Raw genomic sequence first — 20,634 nt, 5'->3', positions numbered from 1 at the left:
GGTCCAAAGAATGCGAAGATGCATTTCTACGACTGAAGGAGGCTTTAACATCAACGCCTATCCTCGCCTATCCTCAGCCTGAAAAATCCTTCATCCTGGACACTGATGCGAGCAACGAGGGCATCGGAGCTGTTTTATCCCAAGAAATTGACGGAAATGAACATGTCATCGCTTATTGGAGCAAATGCTTATCAAAGTCGGAGCGAAATTACTGCGTCACCAGAAAGGAGTTACTGGCCATAGTGAAAGCTGTAGAACACTTCCATCATTACCTCTACGGCCGAAAATTTCTGCTTCGGACAGATCATGCCTCATTAACTTGGCTTTTGAACTTCAAGAATCCAGAAGGCCAGATAGCCAGATGGATACAGCGGCTCCAGGAATATGACATGGAGATCAAGCATCGAAAAGGGTTATCTCACGGTAATGCTGACGCTTTATCAAGGAGACCCTGTCCGGAGAACTGCCACTATTGTTCCCGAATCGAGAAACAGTATGGAACGACTAGCCCTACCGCCAATCAGGTGACAGTGACTCCAACATCATCAGAACCTGATCCATGGAGTGATGACCAAGTTCGAAAAGATCAACTTGAAGACCCCGACATAAAACCAATTTTAGAGTTCATGGAAAGTGACACTCGACGCCCTAGCTGGCAGGACGTTTCCATCTTCAGTCCTGCAACAAAAAGATACTGGGCTTTATGGAACTCACTCCATTTACGGAACGGCGTGCTACACCGGAAATGGGAATCTGACGACGGCAAGACATCTAGGTGGCAGTTACTACTTCCTCGATCCAGGATTTCAGATGTTCTGAAAGAAATACATAGTAGTGCGACTGGAGGACATTTTGGTGTCTTGAAAACTCTCAATAAAGTTCGGGAGCGCTTCTTCTGGAGCAAGGCGAAGGATGACGTGGAGAAGTGGTGCCATTCTTGTGACGCCTGTGCTGCTCGTAAAGGACCGAAGAAGAGAAGCAGAGGGAAGCTACATCTGTACAACGTTGGAGCTCCTTTCGAACGAATTGGGATCGACATCCTGGGTCCTCTACCAAGAACTGCTGATGGGAACAAATACATTCTTGTTTCCATCGACTACTTCACCAAATGGCCGGAAGCATATCCCATTCCAGATCAAGAGGCTACCACCGTAGCAGAGACTCTAGTCCAACATTGGATCTCGAGATATGGAACACCTTTGCAGATTCATTCCGATCAAGGGAGGAATTTCATCTCTGCTGTGTTTAAGGGCCTATGTCAAATTCTCGGAATTGAGAAAACTAGGACAACACCACTACACCCACAATCGGACGGCATGGTGGAGAGATTTAACCGCACAATCCTGAACAATCTCTCACTTATGGTCTCCAGAAATCAACAGGATTGGGACAAGAAGCTGCCTTTGTTCCTGCTGGCCTACCGCAGTGCTGTCCACGAGACTACCGGATATGCCCCATCTCAGATGCTCTTCGGACGAGAGCTTCGGCTACCTTGTGATCTCGTCTTCGGTCGTCCTCCGGATGCGCCTGCATCGCCTGAGGAGTACATCCAGGATCTCCAGGCCCGGTTGGAAGACGTTCATAACTTCGCACGAGAGCGAATCAACATCGCGGCGGAGAAGATGAAGACCCGATACGACACAAGGTCTACTGGACATGAATTCAACGAAGGCGACAAGGTTTGGTTATGGAATCCCATCCGACGGAAAGGTCTGTCACCCAAATTGCAGTCGCATTGGGATGGACCCTACAAAGTCGTTAACCGACTAAATGACGTCGTAGTGAGGATCCAAAAATCACCTAATGCAAAACCTAGGGTTGTACATTATGATCGGTTAGCCCCATACTATGGCCATAGTTCATGAGTATTACGTAAACAACCATGGTTGATAACATAAAAGTTGTAGATAATTTTTGCTTTTAATGTTTAGTAATATTTCTTGTTATTATTGTGTTTTCTGTATCTGTTAGTTATTAATTAATGTGTATATTTGTAAACTTGTGATAGAAGTTTGGCACCCTTTCTGGGGATTGTACTGCCCGGGACGTGCAGTCCTTAGGAAGGGGGCAATGTTACAAATCCTGTAAATAGTAATTATTGTAGTAACGTAACCTGTAAATAGTTTCCCGTAATGAATATACAACCCCTTTTTCATATGGCTAAAATATACGACCCCTATTCCCTTTTTGTTCATTGATAAAATTTGATAACGGTCAACGCATTTCGAGAAGCGTGTGGAATATTTGAGGAAATTCTTTTCGGTGTATTTAAGCCGTTAGCGATGGATAAACAGTTAGTTTCGTTTGAGATTTCGAACGGAGAGCATTTTGCTCTGTTTATAGCGAGGCATTTCGCTGTGTTGTTTTCGTATTTGGAAGTAAATACGTGTGTAAACGTTGAGTTTACGGTGTTGTGTGATAATTGCTTAATCGCTGATGAATAATTTAGCAGTTGTTGAAGATCTTTCCTGTACATAGTGTAAATAAATTTCCTATGCTTTTATCAAGAACTGTGTCTTCATTTCAAGAAAGTGGAAGTCGCACCGAATCCGTTACAATATTTTTCTTTAAAAAATGACTTCCCCACTTACAAAACAAAAATCACCCAAATGAAATTTTTTATATTCCATTCTATTATTGTCAACTAATAAGGACCCATCGTGCTCTCACAGAACATTTTTCGCTTGGTGGCCTAAAACTAAGAAATAAAGTTTGAAAGCTCACAAATAGGGGGGGGGGGGGTAGGAGACGTTTTTTTTCTTCAATTGTTAAAGAATGTTCCCAGTAAAAATGTAGCACCTAATGATGCCTTCAGTTTTTTCCGTCAGAAGTTATTAACTTCATATTTGAAAAACAATAAATTGCTATTGAAAAGAATCAAAAATTTCGATTAAAGTTAATGGCAAATGCATCTTTTATATCATACTTAAGGTAATGTGATTTTAAAAAAACACTTTTTAAACTTATAAGTTTACAAAATGCTTTTAAAACTCAATACTTTAAGGTATCACTTGAAATGACATTAGCTCAAAGTACTCAAACAGAGAGCTCTACATCTTTTTCGCTTTCCTTTCTTTACTGTAGGTAGCCACGAAGCATCTGCTGATATCGTCTGGCGCTGGTAATAAGGCTTGACTTTGTGCTTGCTCATTAGTACTTGGGTTGAAAGAGGAAAAATTCTTACATTAGCACAACGCCAATAATCGCTATTGGCAACTCAAATGGCTTTCCTCATCCCAATTTTAACAAATGTAATCATTAACGCTTTAGCCCGTCGGATGTCAACTTAATAGAGCCACACTATAGTTCTTACAAAGTATTTCTCTCAGGAAGTGAGTAAAAATGGAATACACGAAGCTATGTTACTAGAGTACCATTTTCAAACATTCTACTCAGTTTGTATCGTCTTTTTAAGCACACATGAATTGCTTTCTCAGCAACAGTTTTTAAGTTTAAACACTTAATTACTTAACCCCTTCAGACCTGGTGTCCGGTATACCGGACATACACTTTAAACAGCTGCTAATTATTTAATAATTGATTTAATTAGTTGATTTTTTTGTAGTTGACTCTTTACATTCTACTTATTATAATCTGTGAAATAATTTTTCGTTTTGGGATTGACAACACTGACATATAAGGATTGAGAGATAGAGAGTGGCTCATTTTTCCAACCATGGATTTTCATCTGAAAAGCGAGGTTTTTTTCTGATTTTTTCAAAAGTATATATTCTTTAATTAATCGTTCCAAACGCTTATATTATGTTTTATAAGTGTTTGTAGAACATTTTATAATGAAGTTTGTTCGGTATTTTATCGTTTTTGTATATGAAATATTGATTTCAAAAATATAAGTTTGGAATATTGGACGTGCCATAACTCTTTTAATTTTTCTCCTACAAACTCAAAATTTTGCCTATAAGATACCCTTTACCATAGTACACTGTGTACCAAATATCAACATTTTTGGTCTAATATTTCATAACTCCGACTGAAGGAGTTAAGTAATTATTTTACTTAACAAATTAGTTATTCATCATCGAGTTTCCAACAACTAGCTTTAAAAGTGGCATTTTTTCCCGTCCAAAAATGTATTTCCTTTGGAAAACAGCTTCAGTTCTATAAGATGTATTTTTACACATGATTAAAAATATTAGGTAATAGTTTTATGTCATTCTTTTGTTTTGATCTCACCCAATTTTATATACGCAGAATAGTTCTAGTATCAATCGTTCTTGTTGTTCTGTTCTGCACTGCGGCGGAAATATTGCTCAAAAGAATGCCAGCCAATCCCACATCAAAAATTCGAAGTAAGTACTTCTTTTAATATAAAGTGTTATGTAAGTCCCGAAGATATTTAAAAAAATATTTAAGCTTTATATTCCAGGGTTGAAGTCAATTACAAGAAAATGTAATCGATTATGATTACGAGCCTGAAATATAGGCTCGTAATCATAATCGTAACTACAATTACGATTACGATTATAATCCTCACCCAAAACGTAATTACAATTACAAAGACGATTAGATTATGTAAAAAATGTAATAGATTACAATTATGATATGTTGATTACGATTTTGATTACGATTACAGACTAGTGGGAAAAAATACATATACATCCACCCACCCATGTATATATATGTATAAATTATCATTGCATTGCAATCGATTACGCGGATTACGATTACGTAGTCGACGGTTACTCCAAGCTTGCGTGTATTCAATTATTTACTTTTTAATGGGTCATTTTCGAGCCTCTTTTTACACAAGAATTCTCAAAATGTAGCGACAATTTTCTTCTTTTTCTCTTTAATGGCGTTAGGTTAGAGAGTCCCTTTGTTGGACCCTCGACGTGGCATCCCGTTTTTCATGTGCCACAATTAAGGCGAGGATAACAATGGAACACAGAATTTCGACGGCTAGTTTCCCGCCTGGTAGCATCTGGGTTCCATTCGATGGGAAACTGCTATAGCATCTTCTTCATGCCGCGTGATCATACGACATAAGCACAGACGATTTTCTGCGTCTCGAAAATCCACCAATTGGTCACTTGGACCACAAAGACATAATGTTATTTCACATTCATCAATGTTTTTACATAAATAGCATTTCTTCGATTTACATATTTTTAGTTGAAAGCAAGTTTGAACAACTGGTACCTCTTTTATTGTCTACATTTAAACTTATTGTCGTAGGAAACATTAACAGTTATAGAAGTAAGCAGGGCCTCCATGAACCAAGACTAGTTACTTGTTAGTTTGGTTGACGTACAGTCCTAGCCTTAAGTAGCAACATGTCCGCCATTTCGGGACTAAACACAGCTTCCTTCCTATGTCAGCTGTGATGAAGTAGCGCGTTTTGATTCTCGGTTGTTACGGTTCTTGATTCTGGATCCACATGGTACAACTGAAGACAACTCCTCCACTTCTTCCCCGAATGGTAACAAGACCTTCTCGGTTTTGGTGAAAGATGTGGAGTGACTTTCCAACGCCATCCAACTAAGAAACCCGGAACAACAGCTGACTTGATTGAAATTTTGACAAAATACAGTAACACTATCAGAATCAACATTTTGTGTACATAATTAAGGTTGATTACAATTTGAAGGAAAACATAAATCCACATGGGATTAATTAGATACCACATTCAAGAAGCAAAGCATGCTATTTCATCGAAGTTGACGCAGGAAGCAAGCGGCGTTTAATCCCAAGACGGCGGATGTGACGCAACTTAAACTACGATTTAAACCATTAAGTTGACGGTCCTCCCCCCCCCTATAAAATTTATAAGTTACTCCGATTCTGACCCCGGCCCTCCCAAAAACCGGGCTCCTAGTTTCCAACTGGACTGACATAGCCCCTCGTCGACCCCAGGAATAGGTATTGCACTTTTCGTCGTACATTTAATGCGAGCGAAACAAGGTTAAAGGGCGCAAAAATGTTAAGGGGTCTAAGGACCTTTAACCTTCAAAATTTTCGACTTTCTGGAAAAAATATATGTTATGCATAATTTTGAACAATTTGATACCTTATTTATTACCATAGGCAAAAACTTTTCAAGTTATTGTAAAAAATGCGTAAACTTTCCCCATAGAGATTTATGTTTACAGCAGCTGTTTAAGCCTCTTTTTCTCAGGTTCCGATTTCTCGTTTCGCGTGCGTGATATCTTAGAAAGTATATGTATTTCCCTGAAACTTTTAATGCATATTTGTCTGGTTTATTTTTATGATCTTAACCGAAATTTTAACTAAAAATGGAAGCTAATATTTAAAAAAAAAAAAAAAAATCACCCAAAATTTTGATATTAAAAAAAATAAATAAATAAACTATATATATATATAACAAAAATAAATAATTAAAAAAAGAAATAAATTTAGATTCAGATCATAAAAGTAAACCAGTCAAACATGCATTACGTTTTACGGAAATATATAAGAAACTTTCTGAGATATCACGCACGCAAAACGAGAAACCTTAGAAAACGCAACCCGAGAAAAAGAAGCTTAAAACAGCTGCTGTTAAGATAAATCTGTATGGGGAAAGTATACGCATTTTTTCGATAACTTGAAAAGTTTTTTGCGTGTGGTAATAAATAAGGTATCAAAGTGTTCAGAATTAAATTAGGCATAACATATATTTTTTTCCAGATAATCGAACATTTTGAAGGTTAAGGGTCCTTAGACCCCATTGTTACTCTAGCTTTTAGAATTATTTGAAACACCTGTAACCCGAACTTCATACTTTTTTGCACTGATAAAAACTCTGATAGTAACTCCAGAACACAGGTATGCAATTTATTTTAGAATTTTCGTTGGTTCACAACGTTGTTTCTCTCACAATCAACGATGGCGATTGTTTCTTCTCCTAATAGTGCTTGATCAGCGTCTTATGGGGTCCAGTTGTTAGAACCGCTGTCTTTTATCCAGACAACCTGGGCTCAATCCCCGGCATGGAAAAAACCTACCATTGCTCTCGCGCAGTGTGGCAACTCATAAGAATTCAAAGGTTTAAACAAAGAGATGGTAGGGAGGAAATACTCTTACGGAGCTGAATCTAAAGTCTTGTTGGTGCTTAATCCCCCTGGTTATCCAAGCTCATTAAAATGATTCCCGATTTAAGACAAAAATGTACGACCTCTGTTTATGGGCCTAACTAATGTGGTACATGAAATACACCGCCAAAGCTCAGTCAAATCCAGCCGAAGACTGCAGTTTCGTGCTTATTAGCACTCATCAACCAGGCATAGGAGTGACTGAGCTGGAGGTGGAACACCTCTTAAGGAAGCCAAGAGTGCCAAACAAACTGGTAGCTAATACAGAATTACTACTGACCAGACGAGTGACCGAAGCAATGGTTCGGTTCAACTCGAAGATTGAAGGCAAGGCAGGTATAATCAGTAAGTTTCCGCCCTATAGCCAGGTCTAATGTGGTAGTTCGATTTAGCTCAGACATCATCACATGATAGATTAGCACCATCTATACACATTTAGATACTTTTTATCCAAACCAGAAGCCAAACAACTCCTGATTCAGCATTCCTAGAGATTTTGATTTTGATTGGAAACTTGGAGGAGTAAGTCACCACGACGGAATGTGCTCCAGTCACCACTAGCTTACACTCGAACCTCTCTGGCCACGATCCCGGTGGCTAATCGGTCCTAAATTTTATTTTAATGCGTTATGAAAGATGCCATCAAGCGATGCATCAACTGCACGCAAAAACAAACTTTCGCAAGTCCTAGAAAATTGCAAAAAATAAAGCTTGCTTCGGTTTAAAAGATGACGACCATCACAATTGTGTTGGATAGTTCAACTACTGGAAATCGTGTAAAATACATATTCTGAGATTATTGTTTTTTTCCTCCTATTTACAATGTTACTCTTCTCTTAACGAAATTCGTCAAAAGTACAGTGAAATGTGATTCATACTTCAATGCCAATAAAAATTCTCTTTCAGACGCCATAGGGCATGTGTGTGATCATATCTCCGCGATCAGGAGTACAGAACGATTGATGCAAGTTAGTACAGACGATCATCCGTTTCCTATTCTACGAGGACTGTTCCTCCTGACGATAGTCCTGAATATACTTGGACATACCTATCTCATGTATAATCATCTATTTTTCTTTAAATATAGTAAGTCAATGCTACTGCTGCCATTCTCACTTCTTTTGGATAAATGCAGGCTAATAAAAAGTCACCTATACATATATATAGTTGACTACTATACTATAGTTGACCGTAGTTGGGGCAAACTTAACCTGGCAGCGTCGTAATGCTCTGATTAGGATCTGCGTAGCCTCCCCATTGCTGCTATGTTAGGTTTGCCTAGTTAGTATTATTAGCCTTATAGTTATTTTTCCGACTTTTCAACAACCATTTGGTGCGGAATAGCCTATTAAGAATTTTGTGTCATAAACTCTAATAGAATCAACCAACCAACTAGTTATTTTCTACATGTGCTTTCTTTCATTTTATTAATGCGTTTTAACCAGTGTAAATATTTGTGGCTCCAGAAGTTTTTTTTTTTAAACTTGTTTATTTAAAAATAAAACCAAGACCTTTGAATGAATAACTTATTTCAAAAAACTCTTGTCTTCTCTTTAATTTTAAAGCATATTGGTTTTGAAGTGAAAAATAACAGACAAATATACTGTTTATTTTTAAAATTTATAGCTATTTCCACATTTTTTCTACTCAGAGAAATAGATCGTAGCGTTTCTAAGTTATGATAAGTTCTCAATGACGGGACGGGGTACTCATACCAGCCAAAAATATTTTGAAGTACCTCGTTCGGAATTTTCTAGACAGATAGTAAATGCTTTCTAAATTTTAGTTCATCATAGTGTTAATTATTTGATAAAATTGATTAATTTATCATGAATTGCTAGTTTATTCCAATTTTTATCAGCATTTTTGCATAAATCCTCTTACATGAGGACGAAAAAATGCTCTAAAATTAGATATCCATAAAAACTCCTGATTTTTCTGCATCAGATAAAATTTGTTCCAATGATAAAAGGTAATAACAACATGAATTATAAGTGTTTTTAACAAATTTCATGCTAAAATGTAGGTGAGCCTTCAATTGAACTTTCATTGTTGAACAATGCTTTTATTGAGATGATGTCTAAAATTTTTAAAGCAATATAAATATTAGAGTGTGTCACCGTCCTATGGTGAAAAAAAGGTTACTGATTAAATTTAATTGAAGGAAATAAAGTACAAATTTTCTTTGTTGAACTAAGTAGGAATTGGCTTATTTTTTTAACCTTACATGTTTCTGGTATAAAGTTTAAATAGAGAAGTAAACGCAATGGAACCAAACATGACAAGTTAAAAGCTATAAAATATTAAAATGAACCATAAAAAAAATCCATAGTACTTAAGCAGAGAGTTTTTCGCTCTCTTATCACTTTTTCTCATGCACGAAGAAATGAGCTTTTTTGAAGCACTTTTTTAAGTTAGAATTTTTAACTTTGTCCACTTATATTATTATTATATGTCCAATTATATCCGTTTTATTTTATGTAGGTAGTGTAGTCAACTATTACGAATATATGCAGCAGTTTTCATTTACAATCATAGCAAATGGATCAAATGGTGTTGAAAACTATTTTTTCATTGCGTAAGTTACTTACTGTTATCACTAGTTTATTTTCCAAAGTGTATTAACCAAAGTGTGACATAATTCTGTATAATGATTTACTTTTACTTTAGAAATGTACTTTCAGATAATAATACCGAAATTGGAATCTCAGAGCAAAAGAACCGATTGGCGATTATTACAATCCTTTATTATTTGTAGTCAACACCACTTCAACTGTACTGTCAGAAAACTACATTACTGGCGTGATTTCCTGCTTAGAGCGGAAAAAGATTAGTGTGATAAATGTTTGTTGTTATTTGTACACAACCATAAAGATGTTTTACATTGTGGCTAAAATAATTTAAAATAATGAAAAAAGAACTTTATTTTTTTTTTATTTTTAAGAAATTGAAATATTTTAGTTAAATTGTTTTAAAGAATGATCCAAAAATAAAGCTTTAAATGCGGTTATAGTATGATAGTTATGTTATGTGATAGATGCAAAACTCTGTTTTAAATCTGCGCAGAAATTGCAATGATAATACTGCTATGAGAAAATATAAAGTCTAATTAACATTCTCTTTCATTTTAGGGGCTTTCTAACAACTTATATTCGTTGGAAAAATATTGTGAAAAAGCCTGAAATGAATATTTCGAAATTGTTATTGAAACCATACATTCGGTAAGTAATTCGGCAAGCATTAAATAATGTCATTGGAAGAAAAAATTTGTATGTTGAAAGGAAAAGGTAAATTACTATAAGTTGAAAATCAACTGGGCCATCCCATGGAAAACTGTCATTTTGTCTCGCGTCGATCATTTGGTCTCGGAAAACGTCATTTTGTTTGGGGGTTACCCCTCCCCCCCGGCTGCGCCACTAACGTTCCGCAACGGCCGTGCAGGTGATGATGATTTGCCTTGACTCGTTAGCCAGCCAGATCCCCAAATCTAACTCCATGGGATTTATAATAAATTGTATTTTATAATAAAACTTTTATTGAAACATTATTATTATTATTATTTGGCAGAAAATTAGCACCTTTCAACAAAAAGTGGAAAATTTTCACTTTTTTTTTTTTTTTTTTTTTTTTTTGCGCGGGGCAAAGTGAGAAATAAAAGTTTTTGAATGCAATAATATTTCTACTATTTGACAGTTAAAAATATTTTTGATTAAATAAATAAGTAAATGAATGAATGAAGGATGAAATGAATAGATAATAGAACAATGAACGAAAATATGAATAATTAAATTAATATTTTGAGAAAAAATAAATGTGTAAAATATTGAATAAAAAACAAAATGAGTGAATGAATGAATATATTTGTCAATCATCATATATATAATAGCGAATGCTCGAGCAACGTTCCTGACGTCATCAACAATGAAACTCGCGCAACGGCATGATAATTGATCATATTTTTTATTAATGTTTGACATGCAGGGAAAGGCTATATTTTAACAAGGCTGAACTCGATCCGGTAACTTAACTAACATTAATATCTAACATTATCTAACATTAATTGCGTTTAAAAGACTACATAAGATTGGAACATTGTTCTACGTTCCTGAACATATGTTAAGTATTAAGAACCATGCATATGATGTACCTTGAAACGTGTCCTAAGGTAGAAAACGTTTGGCTGTCCCAAGGTACAATCACCACGTGGTTTACGAAAAACCAAAATGATAGTCAATCTAAATGCACTATCATTATTTTTCATAAGCAAATTATTTAAAGTCTTTTATAACAAAATAAAATTCAGTTGATTAAGTTTACAAATACAAATGCAAAAAATGACATAAGAATTAAGAAAATATTATTTTTTGGAGTCATGAAATTTTCATTCTCTCACAAAATCGTCAATTTTACTCATTTGATGCGGATTTTTACTGTGGCACCATTTAGTGGTGAAGGTTACTATTAGAGATTACAAAAACATGGCTGCTAAAAATAGATTCTTAGAAATTAGCAGTGTCCCAAGGTACAAACTAGAGGTGCGACATCGATGGCAAAACATCTATCGAATGTCTATCGATGTTTCTAAACATCGATGTTAGAAATTAAAACATCGAAGGTATTGATACATCGATAAAGAAACATCGATGTTTCCAAACATCGATCTTTTTATCAATGTATAACATTCATTTTTGAATATACTACACTAATTTAAGCAATACAAAAAAAAAAAAAAAATACGCACAAGACGAATATATTAAAAATACTGAACCTCAAATCATAAACATAATTTAATAAGAATAATTTCGCAACATCTTCGTATTATAGTAGGACAAAAATTGGTAATAAGATAAGCACCGATTAATACGAACTAGTTATAGTAATAAAGATATATTTTCAAACTGAATAAAACTAAAAGTAAATTTACATCAAAAAAGAATAAGAAAAAAATGTATCATAGCACTTACCGTCAGTTGAATGATGAGAAAAAGTTGTGCTAATTATTTTAAAAATACAAAATTAATTCTAACAATTATTTTTAAGAGCAAGAAATATGTGTTGTACTGTTTGTTAATAACTAAACACAAATTGTAAATAATAGAGGGACGACTTGGTGGGGAAAATCGATAAGTAACCCCGAATATTGGTGTTGACAGTTTGGAGAAAACGAAGTTTGTTCACTTTGTTTCCCAGAAACGCATTTCTCTTTTCACAGACTATCCCGCCAGACAGAGAAACATCTCTTTCCGATGGAACAGAAACTGCCATTAATCTTATAAAATGGGTGCAAAAAAAAAAAAAGATTTTTTTTTTGGCAACTCCATAAGTAAACTTAATTACCTAGCGAGAAAATTGGAGCAAATTTTATGATAATTTTTATTAAAATGCAAAAACATCAACATCGAAACCAAAACATCAATGGTCCAAAAACATCGAAAGTAAAACATCGATGATAAAAATATCGATGCTTTGACAAAAACATCGATGTTTCCAAAACATCGACATCGATGTCACACTCCTAGTACAAACGTCCCAAGGTACAACACTCTGCCCTAATATAGTCATTATATTAAAACCAATGATTTTTGACGGTTAATTTTTCTCACTATTCTAAACAATGTGGCTTCTTTTATTTAGGATGACTTTCTTCCAGCTTCTGGCCATAGCGTTGTTTTTATTATTGCCACTGATTGGCTACGGTCCGTTTTGGAATGACTTCGTTGGTCCATACTTGCAGAACTGCCGCGAGAGATGGTGGCCAAATCTGTTTTACGTGCAAAACTACTGGGCTTCAGAAGATGCGGTAAGTCAAGACATCAAAGATTTTGCAGGTTTTTGAAAGTAGAAAACATGTAATGAACCGGCAGGGTTGCTAAATGGTTACTTACGCTTAAATTCGCGATCTCAAACTAAGCTCTTGTCTGTCAATGGGGTTGTTTCCTTCAGTCAAAAGTACTACTTTTAGTGACTGAAATTGATAGAATAAGCAAAAAAAAAAAAAAAAAAAACATGGACCCAAAAAATACTTTCATTTTCCCAACAGTTATTTTTTAATTAATTTTTTTAAATGTCCGATTTTTCAAACAAGGCATGGTCTTGATGACGTCACAAATGATGCTCTTTAGCGCATCTGTCTGCCGCGATTCCACGTTATGATAATCAAGAAGCGAATTAAATATTTCGCGCTACGCTTGCTATCAACCCTATCGTTGCCAATACACGTGAGTCAAGATGCGAATTAAATATTTTGCTCTGTAAATAGCAACAGTGAATGGCATTTCATCACTAGTGATGTCATCGGCAGAAGCGTCAACAATGAAAGCGCACCGGTTAAAGTAATTTTTTAAAAATATTAAACTTAAATTATTTAAAAAATGGTCAGATCCTATGTTATTGTATGCAGTATGTTCTTTCAGAAAAAAAAATACTTTTAAAATTTTTCAATCGACCCCATTTTCAAGATGCATGAAATCGTCAGCGTCCATGTCATATGATTATGCTGCATGTTTAAGATAATTTGAATATCTATTTGGCTGAGTTAAACTCCTAATTCTCAATTTCCCATCCTAAGAGCCCGCGTGTCTCCATCTAGTGGGGAATTGGGTATCAAAATTCTCAAGTGGTAATGCCCATTCATCGGTAGAGGCGCCACATGAGAGGATGGATGCCAATGTGTGGCATGCACTACTAGGAATTGCACTATTCAAATTGGGAGGAGTCAATTTACAGGCTCCTACCACCGTGAGAAGGTAAAGCACACTACATACAGAAATGAGTTTTTGAGATATTTGAAGAAACGTGGTTTGGATTCCATGCTATCGATTGGGAAATGTTGGAACTTGACGTTTTTTCCTGTTTTTTTTTTCCCAGCGAAAGCCAAATAAGTGTTAGCTTGGTAGAGGTATTAAATAAAGTAAACTGACCCCATCAAGATCGAACTAAAATAGTGCCCTTTAAGTTGCGGAGTGTAACAAGAGTCATGTGCAGGAAAGAATACTTGTAGTTGAAACTACTTTGAATTATTTTTCTCCATGGTGAAAACATACAAATGATTTCCTCGGCGAGATATTTGCATGTGAAAAATATGAACTGAAAAACAAGTTCTCCACTAGCATTTCTAATTTATTAAACTTGCATAACCTTTAATATTCAATCTATAATGTGACCAAGGACGTGCACATGGGGGGGGGGAGAAGGGAAACCTCTGTTGACCCGGGCGCGAGCTTGAAAGGGGCCCAATATTTTTGAAACTAGGGGTGAAATATAGGGGTAAACAATATGGAGGGGAGTGGGGGAGTTCGGAAAAGTCATTTGTGACGGGCCCCAAAATTTCTGTGCACGCCCCTGAAAATGATCAAATAAAGTCATTTAACTAGTCGAAGTTCAACCCCCTATGTTGAAGCCCTGTGTGTATTGTTTAAAAATTGATCGATACTCATGAACTTGCGAAAGAAATTTGTATGTTTTTTTTTATTTTTAGATTTAATTTCCTTATAAAAGCACGTTCTTTATCAACAATTTTTCGTAAATTCGTTTTTAAGTTTAATTGCAAATCTGCTTCTTGGTTCGAATTCGCAAATAAAAATTGTGTTCGAGTTTTTAGCCTTTGAATCGTTTGATCAGCTGCGGGGATATCTCGCATTATTTCTTTATCGTCTTCATTACTTTCATCAGGAGCTGGTGTTCAATCTAATACCAAAGTAATTCATGACTAGATGAGATGATAATGTGTTATCAACTTCTGGAAAATATTCAAGACGAAGAGCATCAGAATCTAGGGTCCTCAATTTATGTGAAGGAAGATTGTCTGTAAGAAGTTTTCCTGCGAACGTTCAAATGAAAATAAGGTATAATAGAAAGAGTTTCAGAGCGGCTTCTAACAGCTACAAAGCAAATTTATCTTCAAAAAAAAAATTCAGAAAAAAAAAACCGCTTGTGTGAGTTTTATAGGTAAAAAACGATTTTGATCTGTTTGTGGAAAAACATATTAAGCGGTATATCTGGATGTTTTTTGCATTACCTTTAAAACTAAACATTCAAAAGCTTTTTAATATTTTAAAAATAATTACTACCGAAAACACTTGAACTTTGTATGCACCTATACCAAAAAGTAAAAACGTCGATGTTTCGAAATATAGATGTTCAAAATAAGGATATCAATTGTATTGATAAATCGACCCAAACCCATCGATGTTTTAAAGCATCGATGATCTTAAACATCGAACGAATAGTGGAAAAGCATATTAAGCGGAATTTTTGAAAAAGGGTTACTTTAAATCCGGAATATTTTAGCATTATCAATAACGAAATTTCCAAGGGCCAGCGGAAAATGGGATAGGACGCCTAATAATGTATGAAACATAAAAAATCGGGGTTCCACTGTATCCTTTTTTAAAATACATGCCAACAAAAATAACGCTTTTTGAAGAAGATAATAAACTAACTTTTTTAATTTTTAATTTCGTGCGTCTTAAATTGACATTGTCCAAAAATGTCAAAAGAAAAAAAAAGTAAGGACAATCAAATGCATAAGAGCACTAGCATGCTTTATAAGGGTCTTGTGGCTCTTGAGTCACACCACCGTAATTCTAAAAATCTAATTGCGAAAGGACCCGCCCGAAAACGTGGGTTTGTACTATTGATATTGTTCTCTTTCCGAGACGGTAGCTTCGCTTGTTTGCCTGCCATTGACAGATGAAAAGGAAAATTGATGACCAATTCAAAAAAAATCCGAGGAGACGTTCCTGCCACAAAGGCACCTACGGCTGGGTACAAACCAAATATTGTGACCCTCGTTTACAAGCAGCCATTAACGACCCCCAAACAGCAGCGTCTTAGGCTCTGACTAAAAAGCTTCATCTCCTCCGTTTGCAGAACCGCAGCTAAAAAGTTTTCACTTTCAACAAGTCAGGATTACACGATCACAAGGTTAAATAAGGATTAATTAATTTCAGATTACAGTAACGATTATGCAAGAAACACTTGATTAAAATCACGATTACAAGATTACCAGCATTCCATTGCCAGATAATGATTATGATTACATAAAAATGTAATCGATTACGTGGATTACGATTACGTAATCGGCGATTACTCCAAGACTGATCTCCAGTTTCCCTTACCTATATGTTTTCTTGAATCATTCTAATTCAGCGTTTCTTAAATTGTGTTCCGCGGAACCCCAGGGTTCCATAGAACTCGCTCAGGGGTTCCATGAGACTGTTTTCCTTTTACACCTTTCACATTTTTTCTTTAAAAAATGTATAAAACTAACTCTTTTTCAAAATCAAAAGTAAACTTACTTTTACTTTCGTATACTAATCTGAGTAGCATTACCCATCAGAGTTAGTCACCACCATAGGAATAATTTTATTTGTTGATTAAAATAATAAAAAATTTAGACTGTCAAAAATAGCCTGAAATTGTGCCTTCAAGATTTCAACTTCATAATTTTCCCTAGATGGATCCCAAAACACCTCCTTCTAATTTAATATCTCCAAAGATTGCCTAAAATTGCGTTTTACAAACTTCTATTTCTAAAATTTCCGAAAGTAGCTTTTAATCCCCTAACCCCTAATATCACAAAAGATATTTTAAAAGTGATTTCAATATTGAAAAAACTTCGGGAGCGCACACCAAGCCCCTTTTCCTACAACAATACCAAATATTGCCTAAAATTACGATTTTTGAATGTGAATTTCATATATTCTGCTCCTGATACAAACTACTCTCCCTGTATCTATGGCAGCAGTTGGAAGGGCAATTTCAATATTTAACGAGTGAAGACCAATTTAAGGAGCAGTACTGGTCAAGGGTCTCGAAATGCTCTAACTCTGTCTGACGTCAACGCATAGTAGCATTTATAAGTAACTAAAAAAAAATGTTAAAAAATTAAAAGGCATTTTTATATTTAAAGTTTAAAAAACTTTCTCCGTGGAAATTTGGGTGGATTATTAATACTATTGTACGTAAATATTTCTTTTCCTAATTGAAAAAAATATTTTAATCATATGTCTCATTCAGAAATTCTGAGGTTATTTGTCACTTGTAAAAAAAAATTTTGAAAAAAAAAAAAAAATAGAACCGACTTCAAAATTGCTCTAAAAAGTGAAAAATAATTTTATTCTTTAAACATCATCGATAATACTTTTAAACATAATTTTTGAAGTTGGCGCAAAAACGATCGATAAAATCATTCACAGCCATAACTCAACTACAAGTATAAATTTAACCAGGTCTAGTTTCTTCACTACCACATGCATTACGCATTGATGACAGCATATTTGAGTAACGATATAAATGTTTCGTTCCTAACTTTAGATGACTTTTTGATAAAAATATGAACGAAGCACGGTTACAATGGATTTTACTTTTTGTTTTTGCGCCAACTTCAAAAATTATGTTTAAAAGTATTATCGATGGTGTTTAAAGAATAAAATTATTTTTCACTTTTTAGAGCAATTTTGAAGTCTGTTCTATTTTTTTTTTTCAAAATTTTTTTATTTCATTCTTTTTAGTGTAAATGCAGATATTTCAGTAAAAGTAAGAAGTTACCTAGTAAGAAGTTCGGCTCTATATCACTGTATTGCTTCAGAAAAGCCTTTATTCAAAATTATCATTACAATTACTATTAATGTTATATGGCACCAAACTTTTATAACAATGAGTTTCATATTGTCGCGTAGATGAAGATAGCGAAGACAATGTGAAAGCCAAATGAAGCGAATACTCGTTACTCTCAACTCGAGATCTTTATTCAGAACCACGAATGAACGTTGCATCTCCTTATATACAACTTGAGAAAGTGCTGGAACTTTCCAGACTTGAAAAGATACAGAAATTAATAGAACATTCGAGAAAATACGGGAAACAGTAGAAACGAAATGTTAGTAAAATTCACTTTGTCCTAGTCGGGGTTTGAACCCGGGTCGCTCGTGTGGGAGACGAGAATTCTACCACTGAGCCACCGTTATCAACGGATGAACAGTGCGAAGTTCGCTACAATATCATTTTAATCATTTGATAGGGAAATTGCATAAAATTTACTGTTTTTTGCCCATAACTTTTTTTCTAAAGAAAAAATATGGTCAAACAAAGTAATGGGACCTAAGTTGAGCCATCCCCTATCCATTAAAAGAAGAATCATCAAAATCGGTTCACTAGGTGAGACGCTATGAGTGGACAAACAAACAAAAAAAAAAAAAAAACATACATACGGTATGAATTGATAACCGCCTCCTTTTTGAAGTCGGTTAAAAATACTCAGAGTTACAAATAAAAGTGCATTGGTATCTTACAATAAAAAATAATAACTAGCAGTTATCAATAATTAGCATGATCGTTAATGAAATCTATTTAATCAGCACTTTAATTACAAACAGTTAATGTGATAGTTGGTTAGAGGTAAGAAACTGGGCCCCCCTCAAACAGAATCCTGGCAACGCCAATACGCACTGGTGATAAAAAAAAACCAGGGGTTCCACGAAAAAAGTGAGCATCAAAAAGAATTCCACTAATGAAAGAAATTAAGAAACGCTGTTCTAATTAATTTATAGATACATGGAACATCCATATCATTATTGTTTCCCTTTTTTTCAGTGTCTCTACCACACGTGGCTAATGGCGGCTGTAATGCAATTATATGTCATATCTGTCATCATCATTTGGTTCCTCATCAAGTAAGGAAGTGAACTTATTCTAAAGTCAGTTAAAACCAGCTAAAAATATATAAACATTTTGGATTGCGTTTTGAATTTAGATTTTCTATGGTTGAATACATTTGATATTTTAAATATTTTTATAGCAAATTTGGGAACTTTTAAACATATTATATAAAATGGCTGAAGTAACTTTCAACGGGATATTGTGAGTGATAAATACGAATTGTACTATCTCGATCGTATATCACAATTCAGAAAAAAAAATCATACATTAACTTAGCGAGAAAAAAGCTTGAATTATAATGGAAAGGAGGGGCACACTGGGACAATTTTCATTTACTTTATTATTTATAATTTCGCGCATTTTAGTTTAAAATAATAATAATAATAATAATAATAAATGCTGAACATCGATTTTGCGTTAGTAAGCTTTCATTGTACGTTTTTTCAAAATTTATCCTCACTATTTTCTTTTGAAAAAAGAAAAGAAAAAAAAATCGAAGGGGGGATCAAGGTGTCCCGCTGTGTCGACTTATGGGGAACAGTGTGACATTCAGATAGGCATATAAAATTAACTGAATTATAACAATGTATTATTGCTATTAAATATAATTTGATGAAAACTTGGGGGCATATTCAACTCGATTGTGTTCGATTCAATCGAATTCTATATAGTAGTTTCCTATTGTGGAAGTTCCTTCTGGTTGTGGCAAAGGTAATTTCTGGCCGGGTCATTCTTCAAAAAGTGTAACTTTTCTGTCACACGCCTTTTACAGTAAAAACTTTAAGGAACAGTTCATTTAACAATGATTTTTAATTTCATCAAACATATATCTATTTAAACCTGCCAACAATTTTTTAATAATAATTTTTATTTTAGTATATTTTTGTTTCACAACATGTGAATTCTCACCTCCGTGACATGTCACACACCTTGCGCCACTGTTTATGTTGCTTAATAACTTGTTTGATTAAAAATATATACTTATTTATTTATTATTCCTTTCACAAGTGTCTCAAATACTAATTGTTTAAGAATATTTACTTTTTTAATATTGTATTTTAGTTCATTTTAGAAGGACAAGGAGTCATATGTCACACAATAAATGCTCACATCCGTTACCTAAACGCAAAATGCCCTTCCTCATTAACACGTGGCAGTAATGACATCATATTTTATTTTCCATGATACAAGGGAGCCCCTTTGTTTATTTTCAGCCATAAATGGAGTTGCGAGATTTTTGTCGAACTGACTTCTGACTTCTCACCTTCGTGAACTTGAATTTCAGGGATGTAAATTTATGTAAAAAAAAGAACTGAACCTTTTTTTCATATGCTTAACATTTGAAGATTGTAACAACGAAGAAAAAATATATTCCATGAAAAATGTATCTACAGTTGGCTCTCTGTTTAACGACTTTTAAGGGACCACAAAAAATCGTCTTTAAATAGAAAGCATCCTTAAATAGAATGCTTTTAACACTATAGTGGACCATCTGGGACCGTGAAAAGTCGTCGTTAAATAGAGAAAGTCGTTAAATAGAGCGTCGTTAAACAGAGAGCCAACTGTATAATATTGTTTACATTTCTTTTTTACCAGTATTTTAGTTGTATTTATGGAGGGTTGCGTTTATTTTTTTCCTTTCTCTCAGGAAGATTATTTTGATGGAAAAATTTTATAGCATTATTTTCTTTCTCTAATTGAAGCCTGATTGTTGAACACGTGTCACTTGACATAACTTTTATTTTTGAGGTAAACCGTGCAAAGCCGGGCAATGCAGCAAGTATTATGTAAAAGTTCTGACTGTGTCAATGAACAGCAGGATTACTACAGATGATTCATTATTCGTCTTCTAAACGCTATATATCTAAAATTAGTGCACGTACAGTTATGAGGAATGCAGTACAAAAAAAAAAAAAAAAAA

The 20,634-nt window shown here is 34.5% G+C and overlaps 1 protein-coding gene across 1 annotated transcript in view; it reads left to right on the top strand.

Annotated features, from left to right (window-relative positions):
* LOC129220331 (nose resistant to fluoxetine protein 6-like) overlaps positions 1-20,634 on the top strand; it is a 55,397-nt gene that overhangs the window by 18,637 nt on the left and 16,126 nt on the right. The window contains exons 5-10 of the mRNA XM_054854735.1: positions 4,213-4,310; positions 7,959-8,138; positions 9,537-9,630; positions 10,184-10,273; positions 12,687-12,852; positions 18,648-18,727. Coding sequence (XP_054710710.1) covers positions 4,213-4,310; positions 7,959-8,138; positions 9,537-9,630; positions 10,184-10,273; positions 12,687-12,852; positions 18,648-18,727 — 708 coding nt within the window. The remainder of the gene's footprint in view (positions 1-4,212; positions 4,311-7,958; positions 8,139-9,536; positions 9,631-10,183; positions 10,274-12,686; positions 12,853-18,647; positions 18,728-20,634) is intronic.

This window comes from Uloborus diversus, chromosome 1 (genome assembly GCF_026930045.1).
Source record: "Uloborus diversus isolate 005 chromosome 1, Udiv.v.3.1, whole genome shotgun sequence".
NCBI lineage: Eukaryota > Metazoa > Arthropoda > Arachnida > Araneae > Uloboridae > Uloborus > Uloborus diversus.
The sequence above is the reverse complement of the archived record's forward strand: the minus strand, read 5'-3'. Positions and strand labels throughout refer to the sequence as shown.